Raw genomic sequence first — 16,321 nt, forward strand, 5'->3', positions numbered from 1 at the left:
TGAATACATTCACATTTGCAGTGTATTCTTATTATTTAAGTTATAGACCAGGCAACAACTAAAGAAGGATGCCTAACACAAATATTGTACACAAAACCCCAAGACTTACAAAAGCCAAATAAACCTAGAGAAGTCATCTTTTGAGTCCACTTAGATTATTGTTTTCATAAGTTTACAACAGTTTACACTCCAATATTACATCATCATTTTGGGCACATGACTGTGCAGTTTGTTAATACAATTTTCCTGTTAAATGAATACAAGAAAAATACTGCAAACAAACATCAGCAGTGCAAGCAGAGAACATTTCTGCACACATACCTGTCCAGAATCCCCAGTGCAGAACTCTGCAATGTCACACTCGTTCACTGCATATCGACAGTCATAACCTCGTGGGAAAAACTAGAAAATGAAAAACATAGTTCAGCACTAGGAATACCTCTACATCAGCTGCTTCTTTTCCTTCTACCTAAAACACACTCTGAACTTTAACAGGCTGCACATGACTGCCTCGGACAGCTGAAAAGAGCAACTGCTATATGGCAGCAACACTCACAAGACATGATGTATTACAGCAGGGTCCATCACTACAATGAGCTCCATTAGAAAGAGAGCACTTCTTACAACAGTCTGCATAGCATTCCTGAAGAAAAAAATAAGCAAAAGGTTTAGTTTTCCATTTTAAATAAGGGTTTTTTCTTCACAATCTTTCCAACATCAAATTATTACGTACCAGCAGACAAAAGATTCAGTTTAGCACTGCTAATTTGAAATTATCAGCTGGAAGAAGCCTTTGCAGTACTCAAATACTAAATGGAAAACAGTGACATACAATGCTATAGCAACACAGCTATATTCACACCTTCTGAGGCCTGTGCCAAATTTATGCTGCTTAGTTCTATTGAACTATTCAATGCAGAAAAAAACTCCCAACCTAATTACAAGTGCAATTATATTTAAATACTAGAACGAGAACTCAAATCTGGAGGGCAGATTTTTGCAAAAACATTACTGGACTATTTCTGCACTAGAGAAGAAAACAACAGTTTACTTGTTCTGTCTGAAAACAGGCACCAGTATCCAAAGTATCAGGGAGGAGTCTCCCACTCCACCTATGCTATTCAGGAAAAGCAAAGAGGTAAGCACTTGTCCAGTGCAACTCAGAAACTGCTGGCAAACAGCTGTATCTTGTCATTGGTGTAACAGGAACAGGTGTTCAGAGGACACCATCTTTGCACTCATTGTCATTTGAAAAAACGTTTTAACACAGGCTTTTAACAAAATTGTTTCCAAACAACAGGCAAAACAAATTCATTTCCATAATCTTTCCCTCCTCTCTTACCAATCACTTAATTTATCTTAATAAATTTCATAAGAAGGACTTGTGGAGCAATTTGTAACTCCACTTACCATTCGGAACCCGCAATCACATTCTTCTCCCGCTTCTACGTATCCATTTCCACACTCGGTGGCTTCGAAGAGCTAAAAGAAAAAAGCCCCCATCCCAAAGTAAGAATAAAACTAGCGTCAAGTGACTTCAGTGTCACACACAACCCATTTCTGCAATGCCACACAACTGTGCTGTCCCAGACAATGCAGCTGCCATGCCATCAAAAGCATGATAAATAGAGAGATACTACAATAACATTTAAGGGGATGACATTTGAACTTCATTCCTGTTCCATGGACTCCCAGTATTCTGTCAATTCCTTCAAGAAATCGGTCCACAATGTCATTCTTGGGATTTGCTCAGGTACCCACACTTGCCCATGCAATGAGCTACTGTCTGTTCCTGTGCAACGTTTGTGCATGAAAATAATAAACACAAAGAAATACTGCCAAAAGGAAGTCCTATGTGCCTTATTAGTAAGTTATACACAACCACATACAGAGACTACTGAACAGCCAATCCTAGAACCAGGTACATACAATGCAGATAAATTCTGCAGCTCAGGATGATGCAGATTCTATAGTGGTTTCACACATTGTAATTTTGATTAAAGGTACTTTTCATTCTTGTCACAGAAATAATTCTGTAAGAAGTCTGTCGGTTTTCAACATAAGTCTGCTTTAAAATAATACAAGAATATCAGGAATCACCAATTTAACTGGAATATTAGCAGCAGAAAGACATCCACTACAACGTGCTTGAAATAAGAAGTTACCAAGTTAAGATGTGAACAGATTAATCTAAGGGTGAAAGATGTGAGCAAACCTTTTTGCACAGGCTTAGTGGAAGTAAAGCTGTGGAGAACCAGCAAGATATGAAACACAACATATAATACAATACAAATTATATATAAACTTGTATTGAATTCTTCTTTGGTAGTTTTGGTTGGGGCGGGGGAGAATTATAATGCTAGTAAAACAGAAATACAGCATTTCACTTTTGTTGTATTGACCACATAGCTAATCAACAGCACCACAATTTTGGCTGTCAGAAGCAAAACAATAGTGAAGAAATATCCATATGCAGTCTTCTTCACCAGTAACGCTGACAGTTTAAAAAAAGCATTTAATTATTTTCCCCCCCTCTGTAAGCTCCTGTCTCTACTACACTTTGGTGCAAACAGCAAGATTGCTTACTCTGAAACTGAAATTCATTTCTCTGTCAAACAAGAAAAGTACAGAACACAAGCAGGCACACACAAATTTCCTATGGCAAACAGGAACCATTTAATGTTCATATACGTGTCAGAGCATAACTCAGGATATCATTTTAAAAATGGCATCACAGTAACTGCTCAACAACTCTGCTTTACTTACCAAAGGATTAAACACACAATTTTCTACTTTACCTCCTGACCTCTAAATAAAAGCATTCTAAACGTTGTATGACTATTTTCCCCTCCCAAAGTACTTTAAAGCTGTGAAGCACTGGCACAGATAATATCTAAAGATAATTCAACTATTTCCCCGTGAGCCTTTCCCCCAAAATAAATCAGATTTTTATTCTGTCAAATTGAGTCAAATTGACAACTTCACATTACTTTGCAAAACTGAAGCTGTGTTTTTCTATTTCCCTACTTATTCCTTTGTGTAAGAATTCTTGCACTCTTATTCTATAAGCAAAGATTGCTACCCTGGGAAAAGATTCAAAAGATTCTCTTGAACAAGCAAAATCTTTTTTTAGTTAATTGTGCAAGGTGATGGTCCACCAAAGGGTATAGCACAGTAAACAGAACAGCCTAATAGCCTCATGTGGTATTAAATTCTACAAGGACAGCAGTTTGACACTATGATTAAATAGAATACTAATGCTTTGGATGGCTCTTACTTGGCAAAAAGAGCCACATGGAATATTTTTATACTGCTCAGCTTTACAGAGATGTCAGGCTAACATTGTCTTAGAAAAATTATGACCTTGGTAAGTTTTTAGGCAAAAAAGCAATGGCAGAAGGAAACAGCTATGAATGATAGTTTGCTAGATGTATATTTGAAATTAAATTAAGCTAATGTTGAGAACAACCAAAAATTACTACTGTCTATATAAATTCAGCTATGGATTTCTATTTCCCAGTGTGGTAAGTAGCATTCTTTTTAACAACCTCAGACACAAAGTCCAAGAATTGAGTATAGGTGGAGCATACACTTCTAGATTTATTGTGCACTATTTCCAGCTTAATAAGAATTGAATTTATGCTGAATGTAACATTTATCATTATTTGAATATGAAGAATTAGGGAAATCGAGTTGCATTCCTCTCAATATTATTTTCAAATGCTAAGGGGCTGAACAGCTAGTTACAACCTCAAGAAAATACCTACATAGATATCTGAATAAAATTGAGAACAGATGATGTCAGTGAAATTATTACATTTTCATTACAATGTGTAGAGATGTCCTGACTACCAACTTATTTATTACCTTTGTCGGCCTGTTAAAAAGACAGGCACCTCCCCCACGAAGTAAAAATTCTTTGTATTCTGCAATGCTGCATTTGGAGAATTTCCTGGAATGGTATACCCTAAAATGGCAAAGAATTAGGTGAGTAAATGCCTTGAAACACCATCAGCTACTGGAAAGGGGCAAAGGGGTCACAACTTTTTTAAAATACTGTAAATCCCAGTTTCTTACAACCACTGTATGCAACAGTATGACAACTCAGTCTTATTCTCAAATCATAAAATCAGAACACAAGAAAAATTTTATAGTGTTTTGCCTTTTTTATATTTCTGCTTTATGTACAGTATATGAAACCGTAGGTTTTAAACTTCTTAATAAGGTAAACCCACATTACCATAGTAGCTGCTAGTCACCCTTTCTATTGCATGCATAATCCAGTATCCTCTCAGGTTGTTTTTTTAACATCTACAAGATGCTACAACAAGAAGTTTCACAATTTAATACATCCCGCTTTCTTCTGATATTTGCTAATCTCTTTGCATGTCTCCCTAATTCTTATACTAGAAGAAAAATAATTGTTTTTGCATAATGTTACAGACTTCTCTCATATTTCCTCAATATCATCTTTTTCCCAGACTATTAGAAATGTACTTTATTAGTAATTTCTCACTCAGAAAATGTCTTATATGTTTATTAGTCATGTTTTGAGATCTGGGAATGAGATCTATTTACACTATGAAAGTTGGGGTAACCATGCCATAAGGAGGTTCACCATTCCTTTTCTAACAGCTCACTGCCACTGAGCTATTTCCCCACTGAGCTATTTCCCCACAAGTCTACAGGGAAGCCACAAAGTAACTCTGCTGAAGAACTAAGCTCATTCTGTCTTATTTGTAATTAATTTTCTTTGTGATTTTTGCAATCCAGCTTCCACAGTCATCAAGATACTGACATGAAGTGATTTATAAGACTCAAACCCCTATATTTCAGAAGTTATCCTTTTCTAATCAATTACTTACAGTATAGAGAAAAGAATCTTTGGCAGTGTCTGAGGGTGGAAGGGCAATAAAATTCCTCCCATATAGATGTGCTTCCCCTTCAGACTTCACTGACCATTTATTTACCCAAGGACTGAGTTCCAACTGTTTCTAGTTTTTCATTTATTAGCACTAAAACACTTGGTTAAAACCCAATGCATAAGTATTTCTGCCATAATGTAAACTATGAACTTATTCCAGAGCCCTCAGTTACTGATATTTATGACATACCCTGTTTCCTCCATGATGCAACCACCCCAGGATTCAGTGCAGTCACACTCTTCTCAGACAAGACCAAAATACAACAGAAAAGGAGAGAAGTTATAAATATGCTTACAATAAATATAAAGTACTATAAAAATGGAGCTTGACTAATTATACACGGATTTGATGGCTGCTTGGCTGTACAAACTCTAGCCCCAAAAAGGAAACCAGCCCACTTGAAGACATACTAATACCTTAAAAAAATACAATACTTTCAGATTACCATATCTGCAGGTTCTGCAGGTTCAACAAAATTTCAGGCACTACACAAAGCTAAAAATAGTTGGCAAGGTTCTTTCCTCCATGCTCTATAAACAGGCAGCACAAGGCTGTCTGCAGCACACATAATATTGATGATTTTAAATGTTCACCTTTTGTTTAAATGTTTAAATTTTCTCCTCCCTAAAAATACAGAATACCCTGAAAGAGGATTGTTACTGGACAGACCAGGCTTTTTCCATTTGGCATAAAATTATTAACAGTTATATGTCAATCAGCCAATCAAACATTCATTCCAAAAAGTAGTTGAATGAAAATGGATTTACAGTTTACTTACAGCTACAGCACGTAAGTCAACAGTGACCAAATTCATAACATAAAAACAAAAGATCAGCACCTTATGGTTGGTAAAACAGAAGCTGCAAACTGCCCATAAAATTATCTACCAAAGGTAGATGCACCGTAGATACTACTGTTAAAACCCAGTTTCTCCATGGAAAATATCCAAAGATAATTTCTGTGGTTATTTCTACTCTCCCCGGGTCTTTCATTAATCTTTCCCTATAAAGGGCATCCAAATAAGGACACTAAGTTATCATATCAAAAGCCTCTATTTTTCAGTTAAAAAATATTCTGAGTTCCAAATTGTATGAACTCTGTTTTACCTGTAAAACAATTATAGAGAAAATAGTTTAGTAATTTGCTAGTTTACACAATTCAAAAGCAATGCTTTACAAAACAATATTCCTAAGCATGGTTTCCTAATTCACAGATTTTTGAATTGATTCCACAGTGAAGTCAACATTATCATTCACATTTTTTAAGAGGAAACAAAGAGAGCAGGTAGCCAAACTCCTTACAAAATGCAAGTGAAAACCAAGCAATTTTCTTTAGCCCTGAAAAGGGGTTTGCAGCAGTCTTTGTACCAACACTCTACAGATGTTAAGGTAACACAAATCTGGTCTGACTGTGAAGCAGCAAGATAACAAATGGGGAAATGTCACACTGGACTAGGTTACAACTCCTCACCATTTCTTCAACTGTAAATCAGGTATTTTTGCATTTCAAGAAGATTGTTCTATTGGATTTATAGATTTCATGATAGAAAATGAGTTCTAAATTAAATGAATTAATGGTGTTTTTACCAATATACCTTTGAATATTGGTTATGACTCTAACCTCGACACATGACATCACTGAGGTCATACAAAATGTCGCTAAACTGGAGGCTCTTATTTTGGTGAGGCTGAAATTTCACTACATGTATTTCCAAAAGCAGAAATTCTTGTTCTGTGGTTACAGAAATGTTGGCATTTCTTTCAAACACAACAAAAGAAGTGTTTGTATGTAGCTAAAGAAGACAAAAGACTCCATGTACATACTCGGCTTCCTGGCAGCTGGCTCCCACTGTATTCCAAGATTCTGAGCAAGACTCTGTGCTAGTTCCTGTGCCATGGGCAAAGGGAGGCCATACTGCATTCCAAGAGAAGCACAATTATAAAAGAACAAAAACCCATTAGTTATTGCAATGAACACTACACTGCCTCATTCTGCCTTACCACATACCTACTACTTCAATAATTCAGTGCAGTCAATCACAATTCTGCGTGCATACAAAGAAAATAAACTCAATAAACTACATAACAGATAAAATATTCCTCTCCTAATCTCAGGGCTGGTTAATCTAAAGAAACAAGTTTATTTGATACATATGCAATACAATTTTGTAATAATAGGATTTAACCCATGTAAAAACAGGAGAATTTCATTATCAATTTAACACTGCACTGAGGAAAAAAATAACAATAATAGTAAAACATCAATACACAGGGACAATTTGTTTTATAATTTCAATGTTAAAAAATTTCAGGAAGAATTACATGCCATTGGCATTGGTACCTCAGAAGATCAAGTGTCTTACAATGCCAAGACAAAGATATTCAGTGCTGTGTTTCGAATACTCCTGAGATTTTTGGGTCTAAATTCCTGTTAAATACAATAAAAGCCAATTCAAGTTCTTTTTAAGACAATAACGAAGACAGGAGAAATACTCTCTAAAAAGAAAGGCACTCTGAGCAGTGGTTTGATTATGATTAGGAAGGCTGGCTGTGAGAATCCTAACTTTTTAATATGTAAATTATCTTTAAAGCCCTGGATACTAAAACATATGAACTCTTGAGATTATAATGTAGAGATTCATTCTACTTTATTTCACTTTAGTCATGAAAAAAAAATTACCTCATTCACTCCTACTCCTCTGGCCACAGAGCAAACACCTCCAAAGTAACTTAAGCTGCTCCTTTTGTAATGAAATGTCACATTCCTTACAAACAAATAAAAATGAAGAAACTATAACACATTGACATTGGGCACTGAGAGCTTATTGAAAGAGCATACTCTCACACATACTATGATACATTTCATGTACATCCATCTATTTCTAGCATAAAAAGCAACTGCAAGTTTACAGACAGAACACCAACATGGGGAGAGATGGTTTTATATAAGCTTTGACACAAATACTATTTTTCTCTTGTAGAGTCAGAATCAGTCTTAACTCACAAACCAACCAAGCACAGAAATCTGGAGTGTCAGACTCCTAAGACAATACAGTGGTAATATTTCTTTTAAAAGTTCACAATATATTCCAATTTATGATTTGTCATGAAGAAATTCTATTCTGAAATGTACCAGTACTGAGAACTTTAAAAATTATTATCTGAATCCAAACCAATTCAAGTTTTAAATCCAAATGAAAAGACTGAGAAAGACACCTAAAGGGAAAATAATTTAATAGTGCTCTTTAACCTTGCCCATTTCTTTAAAAAGTTCACAGTATATTCCAATTTATGATTTGTCAGAAGGAATTCTATTCTGAAATGTACCAGTACTGAGAACTTTAAAAATTATTATCTGAATCCAAACCAATTTAAGTTTTAAATCCAAATGAAAAGACTGAGAAAGACACCTAAAGGGAAAATAATTTAATAGTGCTCTTTAACCTTGCCTCCTTTCACTTATTGCTAATAAGCCCCAAATAATTTAGTTAAGTAATGTAATCTGGAAGATCTAAATTATTCAATAAAATACCTATAAATTACTATGAATTACATCTACTTTAACTTCATAGTCATAACAATAAATCTACACAGCCTACAAACAACCTACAGTGATCCTGCAGGATGTATGAATGACCTAACCTTTGAAAACTGATGGTTTTTTTTAAAGTGACAGGTTACCCCATACAGGTATGTATTTGTTTTTCAGAACATTCTAACAGCCATCAGAACTTTCAGACTGCAGCTTAACTGAACATTTACAGCCAGGGGCTTTACAACAGACAGGACTGCAGGCACTTTTGGAAATGTTCTAGCTCATCTCTCCCCAGCTCCAAGGAGGCTCAGCTGGAGCATGCCACATTCCACTAGCTTTGGAACATCTCCAAGCATGAGCACTCCACAGTCTTTCTGTGCAGCCTGTTCCAGCATCTGACCAACTTCACAGTGAAAGGGTTTTTTTGCCCTATGTTTAAATGGAACTTCTTGTATTTCAGGTTGGATTTGATACCTTTCACCATGAGAAGAGCCTGTTGCTGGCAAACTCTTCAGCAGGTGACACAAAACATGCATGGAAGTCACTAAGAGTGCATGTCAGCTGCACTGTGCCTGTGTTACGAAGAACAAAAGCAGCATTGTATTGTGATGCCTGTATTAAGGAAATCTGGAGGAAATTCTTCATCCCCTGTTTTTATCTTCTTCTGCAGAAGATGAACTACAGGAGAAAATATATTCACGATGGAAGACGTTAGTTACTCCATCCTCACAAGTGTGTCATGCTGCTGGGAGACAGCTCAAGATCTTTCCCTATGCTGCACAGGGGAACACACATTTCCTCCTCTTTGTTTACAATGCCATGAAGTAAAATAATCCTTGCCCAAGGCTGAAGTCGTGCCTAGTGATGCAAGTGGAATTTCCCTTCAAAATGCATTGTGTTTCAGAACAATTCATTACAGCTTTAAAGGAGAAGACCTTCCATTAACAAATCATCACTGCAGCCACATGTGCAAAAATGTGCACAAATTTACTAACTGGAACACTCTTGTGGCAATACATAATCCTGTCAGCTCTGCCCTCTCCTGATCATAACTGGAAAAGCAGCACATTACACACCTGATTAGCAAAGCTAAGTGTCCTTAAGGGCTCATCTAAAGACACTTCACAAGTGACACTGTCTCCAGGTTGCAAAGACATTGAAATATCATTATAGATATCTATCGACATGACCATGGCATATACTACACCTATTAAAAACAGGTGTTAAATATCCATTAAGCTTCCTAAGGAGGGCAGATGTTGATTGATACAGAGAATACAAAGCAAAAAAAAACTAAGAAAGAAGAGAGAAGTGGAGAAAAGCAGCAGACAGGAACTAACATTCTAAGGATACATACGAGAGCAGGTGCACAGCATCGGCGTGCTGCTTGACGTAGTGCTGCCGGTACTTTGAGAAATCGTGGAGCATCTGCAGAGGGTCAGGGTGAATGTTAATGCGGTCTCTGTCTGTCCAAGTCTCCACAGCAACCAGAACCACCCTGGTGTTCAGCTGCTCCTTGTATATCTGAGGGCAGAGACAGGACAGGCACAGGAGTAGAACACTGGGTCAAACATGCACAGCTAGCCAGTAAGAGTAAAGCGGAAGGACAAGAGGGATAGAGCAGGAGGAAGACATGGGGAAACAGTTAGCTGGCAATGCCTTGCATTCCCTAAAAGCTGATATTCTGATCCACTTAAATTTTATGTTTTAGAAGGGGGAAAAAAACCCAACCCTAGTTGCTTTTTTTTCCTCGAGCCACTCAATTTTTTTTAAATTATCATGGCAAATAACTTTGCCACTGAATTTTGCAGAAAACTTATGCAAAAATCTCCAAAGAAGAAATGTAAAGGTACTCTGGGTGATCTCAAGGAAAAAGAAAAGAACTATCTCAAAAAGTAGTGAAAGACTATTTTAAAGTCGAAATGAAATAATTTCTCAGTTTTCCAATAAATCCAAATTTTAATTAATGCTGGATTTCTATTTATATAGTAGGATCACTTAATTCTCACATTGCATGAGTGGAATTAAGGAAAAATATTGATTTTTCTATAAATTTTAATGTTACTGTAGCAGTAGACAAGGAAACAACAGTCAGACATTAAAAATAACAAAACAGTGTTAAAATATGCATTTAAACATTGTGCATGGTACTTTATTCTGACATAAACCTACTGCTGTCTTTAGGTTCAGTTCAAAATATGTCAAATTTTATTAACTAAGGTTATGCAGAACTTACAGATCTACAAAAGATGCATTCCTTATTCACCCTGACCAGAAACCCAGTTTTGTACCAGGACAGTGTTCTCCTTATTAAAAAGTCAATGTATAATACTCAGCTTAGGAAAAAAAGAGAAATATAAAAACGAGAGATAGGAACCAGCTAAGCTCAGTTTTGTCCAAGACCTTTGAAGGAAGAGAGTATTGGCATGCTTCAATCTCAGGGAGACAGGCTGAGAGCATCCACAGAAAATAGTTTACAACATGAGCAAACCCAATGAAATTAAACTGCCTGAAATGACACAGGGGTGGATCAATAAAGACTCTACTTCTCCTTGTGAGAGGAAATGTCTATTTCCTGAAGCAAAAAAACCAAAAGAATGGAAAAGGGGGCAAAGAACCTGAAGACCGCTGAAAGCCATTATTCTTTTCCCAACAAATCAGTAAAAAATACAGCCCACACCTTATGGACACAAGAGAATAACAAGGCAGAAATCCTACTCTTTTTCATGCTTTATTTAAATAAAAAGTCATTAAGATGTCATTTTGTAAGATTTCTATGAAGCGACTGAATTCTACACAAGAATGAAGCTTGTGTTTCTGCGTACACACAGATAAAAATGGAAAAAACCAGACATAATAGAGAAAGAAAAGATGGATGAAATAACTTTTGTTAAAATGCAGAAGAAAGAAATAATTATCAGATGAGGAAAAAAATAAAGATGCAACCTCTTCTTTGGGGCTGTCCAATATAAATTGCAGAAATATTACAATTATTTACATTTTTATCTGCTCTAGAAATTTTTTCTTTAGGCTATTGGCATTTTCACATCATTACAGAAAAATATTCCAAAACACTTCTGGTATTTCACATATTATAAATATATTCACCTAAATTTTCAATATACATCCAGTACACTTTATATGTAAGAACAAATACTGCACTGTTTCATCCGAGTCAAACTGTTGACAATGTTTTGCACTGAATCATATCACACAGTTCCACTGGAATCAATAATGTCACATGGAAAAGGGACTCAGAGTCAGCATTTGGTAGCCTTTGTATTCATCCCTACTGAAAATCTACCTGTTTTCACTACACACAGAGCTCTGAAACATGTGTGATCATGTGTATTAAAAAGAGGAAAAAAAAAACCAAATTAATTTTACCACAAGTATTACTTTTAGTTTATATGCTGTATGCAAAATTGTTTTAAATTTAACACAGATACAATTATGGTATCTGTGTCAGTTTCCCCATTTATAATGTAGTATATTGGCATTTTTTTTTTGTTTGTTTTTAAGCTATAGAGATTTATAAAGCAGATTATTTTACTCACGCTCACTTTTTCTTCCAATAGATATATGTATCCCTTGTGAGCTATAGTTGCAGTTTCAATCACTTGTAGTTAGATACAAATATAAATTTGATTAAATCTCATTCTTAATTGCTGACAGATAATGAAATCACCCCTGCCAAAGGCAAACTCAGTTGCAAGCTTTAAGAAAAATGCCACAGATAATCTGGGAGTTTCTTATACATTCACCCCAGGCTATTCTTCTGCAGAGGAACTTTAGAAGTGCACTTTAAAATGTAATTGAAATTTGGTATCTGAAAATGATAACATTTTGAATACAGTGCTAAAGTAGAAGGCAGTGAATCAGTTTTCAGAAGAAATATTGATACTTACAGCATCGACAAGGTTTACCACAGACTTTGCAAAATTGTTTGTGTATGCAGTTGAAGAACGGTGCCTTTTGAACTAAAAGAAGAGAAAGTAGAACACAGTGAGAACTTAAATATTTATTACTAATTCTTTATTTTTACAGCATGAAAGTAAAATTAATATTTTAAGAAAGAGTAAGGGAAAAACTCAAAAGACCTTTCAGATCACAGCCTATATCTCATATTCAAGAATCCCTGGAAGATAAAGGAAGCCATGTATGTTATACAGCCTTTCCCAACTGTAAAAGAAGCATTTAACCACAAGAAATACTGTGTTTAGAATCAGAGTTCAAATGTTTGAGACAAAATTACAGGTAAACATGAACATAAACATGATCTCAAAACTGAGAGGATGCTTTATCCATTAAAATTACTTAACCTGATGAGTTACATATCAGACTGTAGTAGCCACATTCCATCACTTTAATTATAAGACATGAAGATGAAGCATTTACCACTTATCCTGTGCACAGCTCTTTGCAAAGCCCTCCTTTTCTACAACAGCACAATACTTTTGTGACATGTAGCAGTAGTCATAGGAAAAGGCAAAATGGAAGAGGGAGTGCATGGTGGAGTGCATGGTGAAAGTAAATATATGTTTGAACATGAAAACAGTTAAGCTGAATATCTTAAATCCTAACTTTATTTTTTTAATAGACCTAGATGAGCTGTATTACAAATTCTGCTTCACAATGTCTGTGCATGTCATTACAATGGTTTCATGTCTTCCCTCACCCTGGCTTATAAGCCCCTTCTGTTCCTTCTTCTTTAAAAAACTTCAAGTCAAGTTTTTTAAAGATGTAGCTAAGGTATCTGAAGATGAATCCTTATGACTTTCAAGAAAATATAAAATTATAAACCAAGATTACATTACATAGTATGATTTGCAGATAGGAAAAATAGTTCTTCAAAATTTCACAGAAAATGAACATGAAATTGCTTAGAACAGGGGGAAATTTAATGTGTTGAGAGATCTTTATTGATAGAGGAAAGGAAACATTGTGAAAATACACACTATTAATCATTTAACACAATGATCAAGGAGGTTTAAGATACTTCTTCCAACGAAGACCTTTGCTGCAGGGGAAACATGCCCTCTCCTGGTAAGCAGAAAACCTTGAAACCTATTTAGTGAGCTCCTGGACTGGCAAGCTCTGACTGTGAACACTTCCCTAAGTATGTCCATTTTATTCTTTGAAAAGAATTACTATCTGCTTCTAAGTCACTGATAAGTATGAAGCAAAAAATCTTGTGCTGTAAGTTCTAACAAATAAAGATTTACAGGAAACAACAGCGTCTGTAATAAGTGTAGTGAGCACCTTCAAGCACGTCTGCAATACAAGAGGCCAGAGGAAAGAGACAGACATAGGAATATTTTCTCTTTCTAAGGAACACCAGGCATATACAAAATGGCCATAACTTCAGTTACTGTGCCTTACTGCTAAATAACAAACACCTGAACATTCTTCAGAGTAGTTTCCTACCAGGTGGCTTCACAAATGAAAACAGCTCAAAAAATTTCTGTCCTACTTTTCCCACCCATTCAAATTCCCTCCACAGTGATAAATTAACACAGATAATATATAGGCTATGTTTGCCCAGACTACATCTATGATTTATTAGACAGGTGAGGGGAGGGTACATTATGTGTCTATTCAGCACTGGAACAGGTATTAATTACTGCATCCTGTTCTGATATCTTCAATTTCTTGCTCTTAAATATCATCCTTTAGTGTTGACAACAGAGCCCATAACTCCATAAAGCTCTGGGAAACTTGCAGCAGGGTGAGAGACATAAAAAACTCTTTACTTCCCAATAAAATAAGTAAAAACTATTGTATCAGTAAAATTTGATTAAAAAAAATAAGAATTTGTGCCTACAACAAATATCACCTAATCTGCTCAAGACAAAAAGAGGAAAAAATTGGGCTTTCCTCCCCCATGCATTTTGGGTTTTTTTTAATGACAAACACTTTCTGAATCAAACAAACAACTTATTTTGCACTCTATTATCACTCCTGTTTATAAGTATGGAATAGCCCTGAAGAACAGAGTTTTGTCTACATGTTTTGCTGCATTACTACTTAAACTAGTAAAACTAAAGTCAAAGTAACAAATTGTGACCTCCTTCTATATAACTTCAAAGATAGGATGTAATTTTAGAACATTTAGTGTGTTTGTTCTGGACAAAAATGTTTTATTGTTTTACTTTGTTCGTTATGGGCATATTAATTTATCCACATGATACCAAAGTGTTCCAGATTCATTTTGAATATATAACTGCCCCAGAAATTCTTAGGTAACATTAAGTTTCATTAGGTATTATGGCCTACAGTGTGTCTTACAGTACAAATGTTAATAGTTGCTGATAAATAAAACCCTGGGCCCAAAAAAGAGTGACAATTTGTAGGCAGTACATCAGCCTACAAACTGTCACCAAAAGGAAGATTACCACTGAATTGATATACTTACCATTTTATGGTCATTGACTATCATGAGCTCCAGATATTTCATTTCTTCAAAGACACCACGAGATAACTGATGAATTAAAGAAATTCTTTGAGAAATCATGAAGGTGTAGTTATTTTCAAAAATAAGTGCAGCTGATTTTGTTATATATACATATAAAATATCTATTGTTTAGGGTATGTAAAGCAGTAAACAACTGGGTGACAAATGCAAGTAGGGTAAAGAATCATAGCTCCAGTAACTTAAACACTGGCTGAGAATCTGAGCACCATCACTAGGAAAGTTCAGGGTCTACTCTTTTTGCTTCAGTGCAGACACCACCACTGCTTTCCTCCTCCTTACATCACATACTATTCACCACAGATTTCATGAGGAAGGAAGTTACTAAAAACATAAGCATCCTCAAAAATATGGTGTGGCTTATGCAACTCAGTGAAGAAATTGAGGAAAATCTCCTTTAACTCCATTATTCCCCTAACTGATACATATGCATGTCAAGATCATGAGGACTGCCCACTTAGGTTCTCCCAGTAACGCAGTTCTTGGTGTCCTCATCTGGATTTTTGATATAATCATGCTACTTAATGAGCCAAGTGACAATAAAATCAGGCATCTATAAAGTAGCAAGAGTTCATTCAAAATTATTCTTTATTCTCAAGCAGACAAAAAATTAAAATTCTAAAGTAATTTCCACTACTAAATTTCAATTTAATTGATGCATAACATTGCTATGACTTTAGAAAGTTTATCACTTTTCTTCCAAATTTTCTATTTTTGAAGCAAAGTCTTGTTTTCTCATTTGATAACTGTATTATGGGACAATATTAAGATTCTAAAAATACTTGTTTCCTAAACCCTACATTCTCTTGACATTAAAAAATACAGAAATTAATGAGTTTGGTTTTATAAATGATCTTAACTCAGAGTCAGACTTCTACTTACTGCTCTCTTTCTTCTTCTCCTTCTCCTCAGCCACTGCAGTTCAGACAGAAAGGGCCATTCAGAACTAGAGTCAGTGTCTGTAAAAATTACAATTTAAGAATTATTTTAAACTACGTATGTACACCATCCAAACCAAAAGTAAATTAAGATCACAAAAATTAGAAATACCCTTGCTATCCAAAAGCTCATTTTTAAAAAGATAGAAGACATATCAAAACTCAAGTAATTCAGAAATTTTAAAGCATGCAAGGAGATGTGAAGAAATCATAACCTGGGCTTAGAATATACACTTTCTTCCATCTCACTGCCTCAGTAACATTAATATCACTGGTTTAATTCAGTGATTTTCAGAGAAAAGCTAAATACAGGTCTGTGAAGGAAAATCTTACAGCTGCCTTTTGAAAAATCTATATTGCGTTGCAATAATTGTTAAAAAAGGCACGTAAATATCTATTTTCTCAAGATTTTCTAAATAACTAGCAATTTCACAAACACTGCTAGCTCAGTA

The 16,321-nt window shown here is 35.3% G+C and overlaps 1 protein-coding gene across 7 annotated transcripts in view; it reads right to left on the reverse strand.

Annotated features, from left to right (window-relative positions):
* The window catches only part of ADAM23 (ADAM metallopeptidase domain 23), a 65,587-nt gene that overhangs the window by 23,580 nt on the left and 25,686 nt on the right, over positions 1-16,321 (reverse strand). For all 7 annotated transcript variants that reach the window (XR_005626318.1, XM_039696944.1, XM_039696954.1 and 4 more), the window contains exons 8-18: positions 15,814-15,890; positions 14,875-14,940; positions 12,368-12,439; positions 9,817-9,983; positions 7,605-7,689; positions 6,749-6,839; positions 5,115-5,163; positions 3,868-3,967; positions 1,411-1,482; positions 557-643; positions 322-402 (exon numbers count right to left, since the gene is read on the reverse strand). Coding sequence is in view for 6 of the 7 variants with exons in the window: in XM_039696944.1 (XP_039552878.1) it covers positions 322-402; positions 557-643; positions 1,411-1,482; positions 3,868-3,967; positions 5,115-5,163; positions 6,749-6,839; positions 7,605-7,689; positions 9,817-9,983; positions 12,368-12,439; positions 14,875-14,940; positions 15,814-15,890 (947 nt within the window). In the remaining variant the exon portion in view is untranslated. The remainder of the gene's footprint in view (positions 1-321; positions 403-556; positions 644-1,410; positions 1,483-3,867; positions 3,968-5,114; positions 5,164-6,748; positions 6,840-7,604; positions 7,690-9,816; positions 9,984-12,367; positions 12,440-14,874; positions 14,941-15,813; positions 15,891-16,321) is intronic.

Source organism: Passer montanus, unplaced genomic scaffold, assembly GCF_014805655.1.
Source record: "Passer montanus isolate IOZ18808 unplaced genomic scaffold, ASM1480565v1 scaffold1, whole genome shotgun sequence".
NCBI lineage: Eukaryota > Metazoa > Chordata > Aves > Passeriformes > Passeridae > Passer > Passer montanus.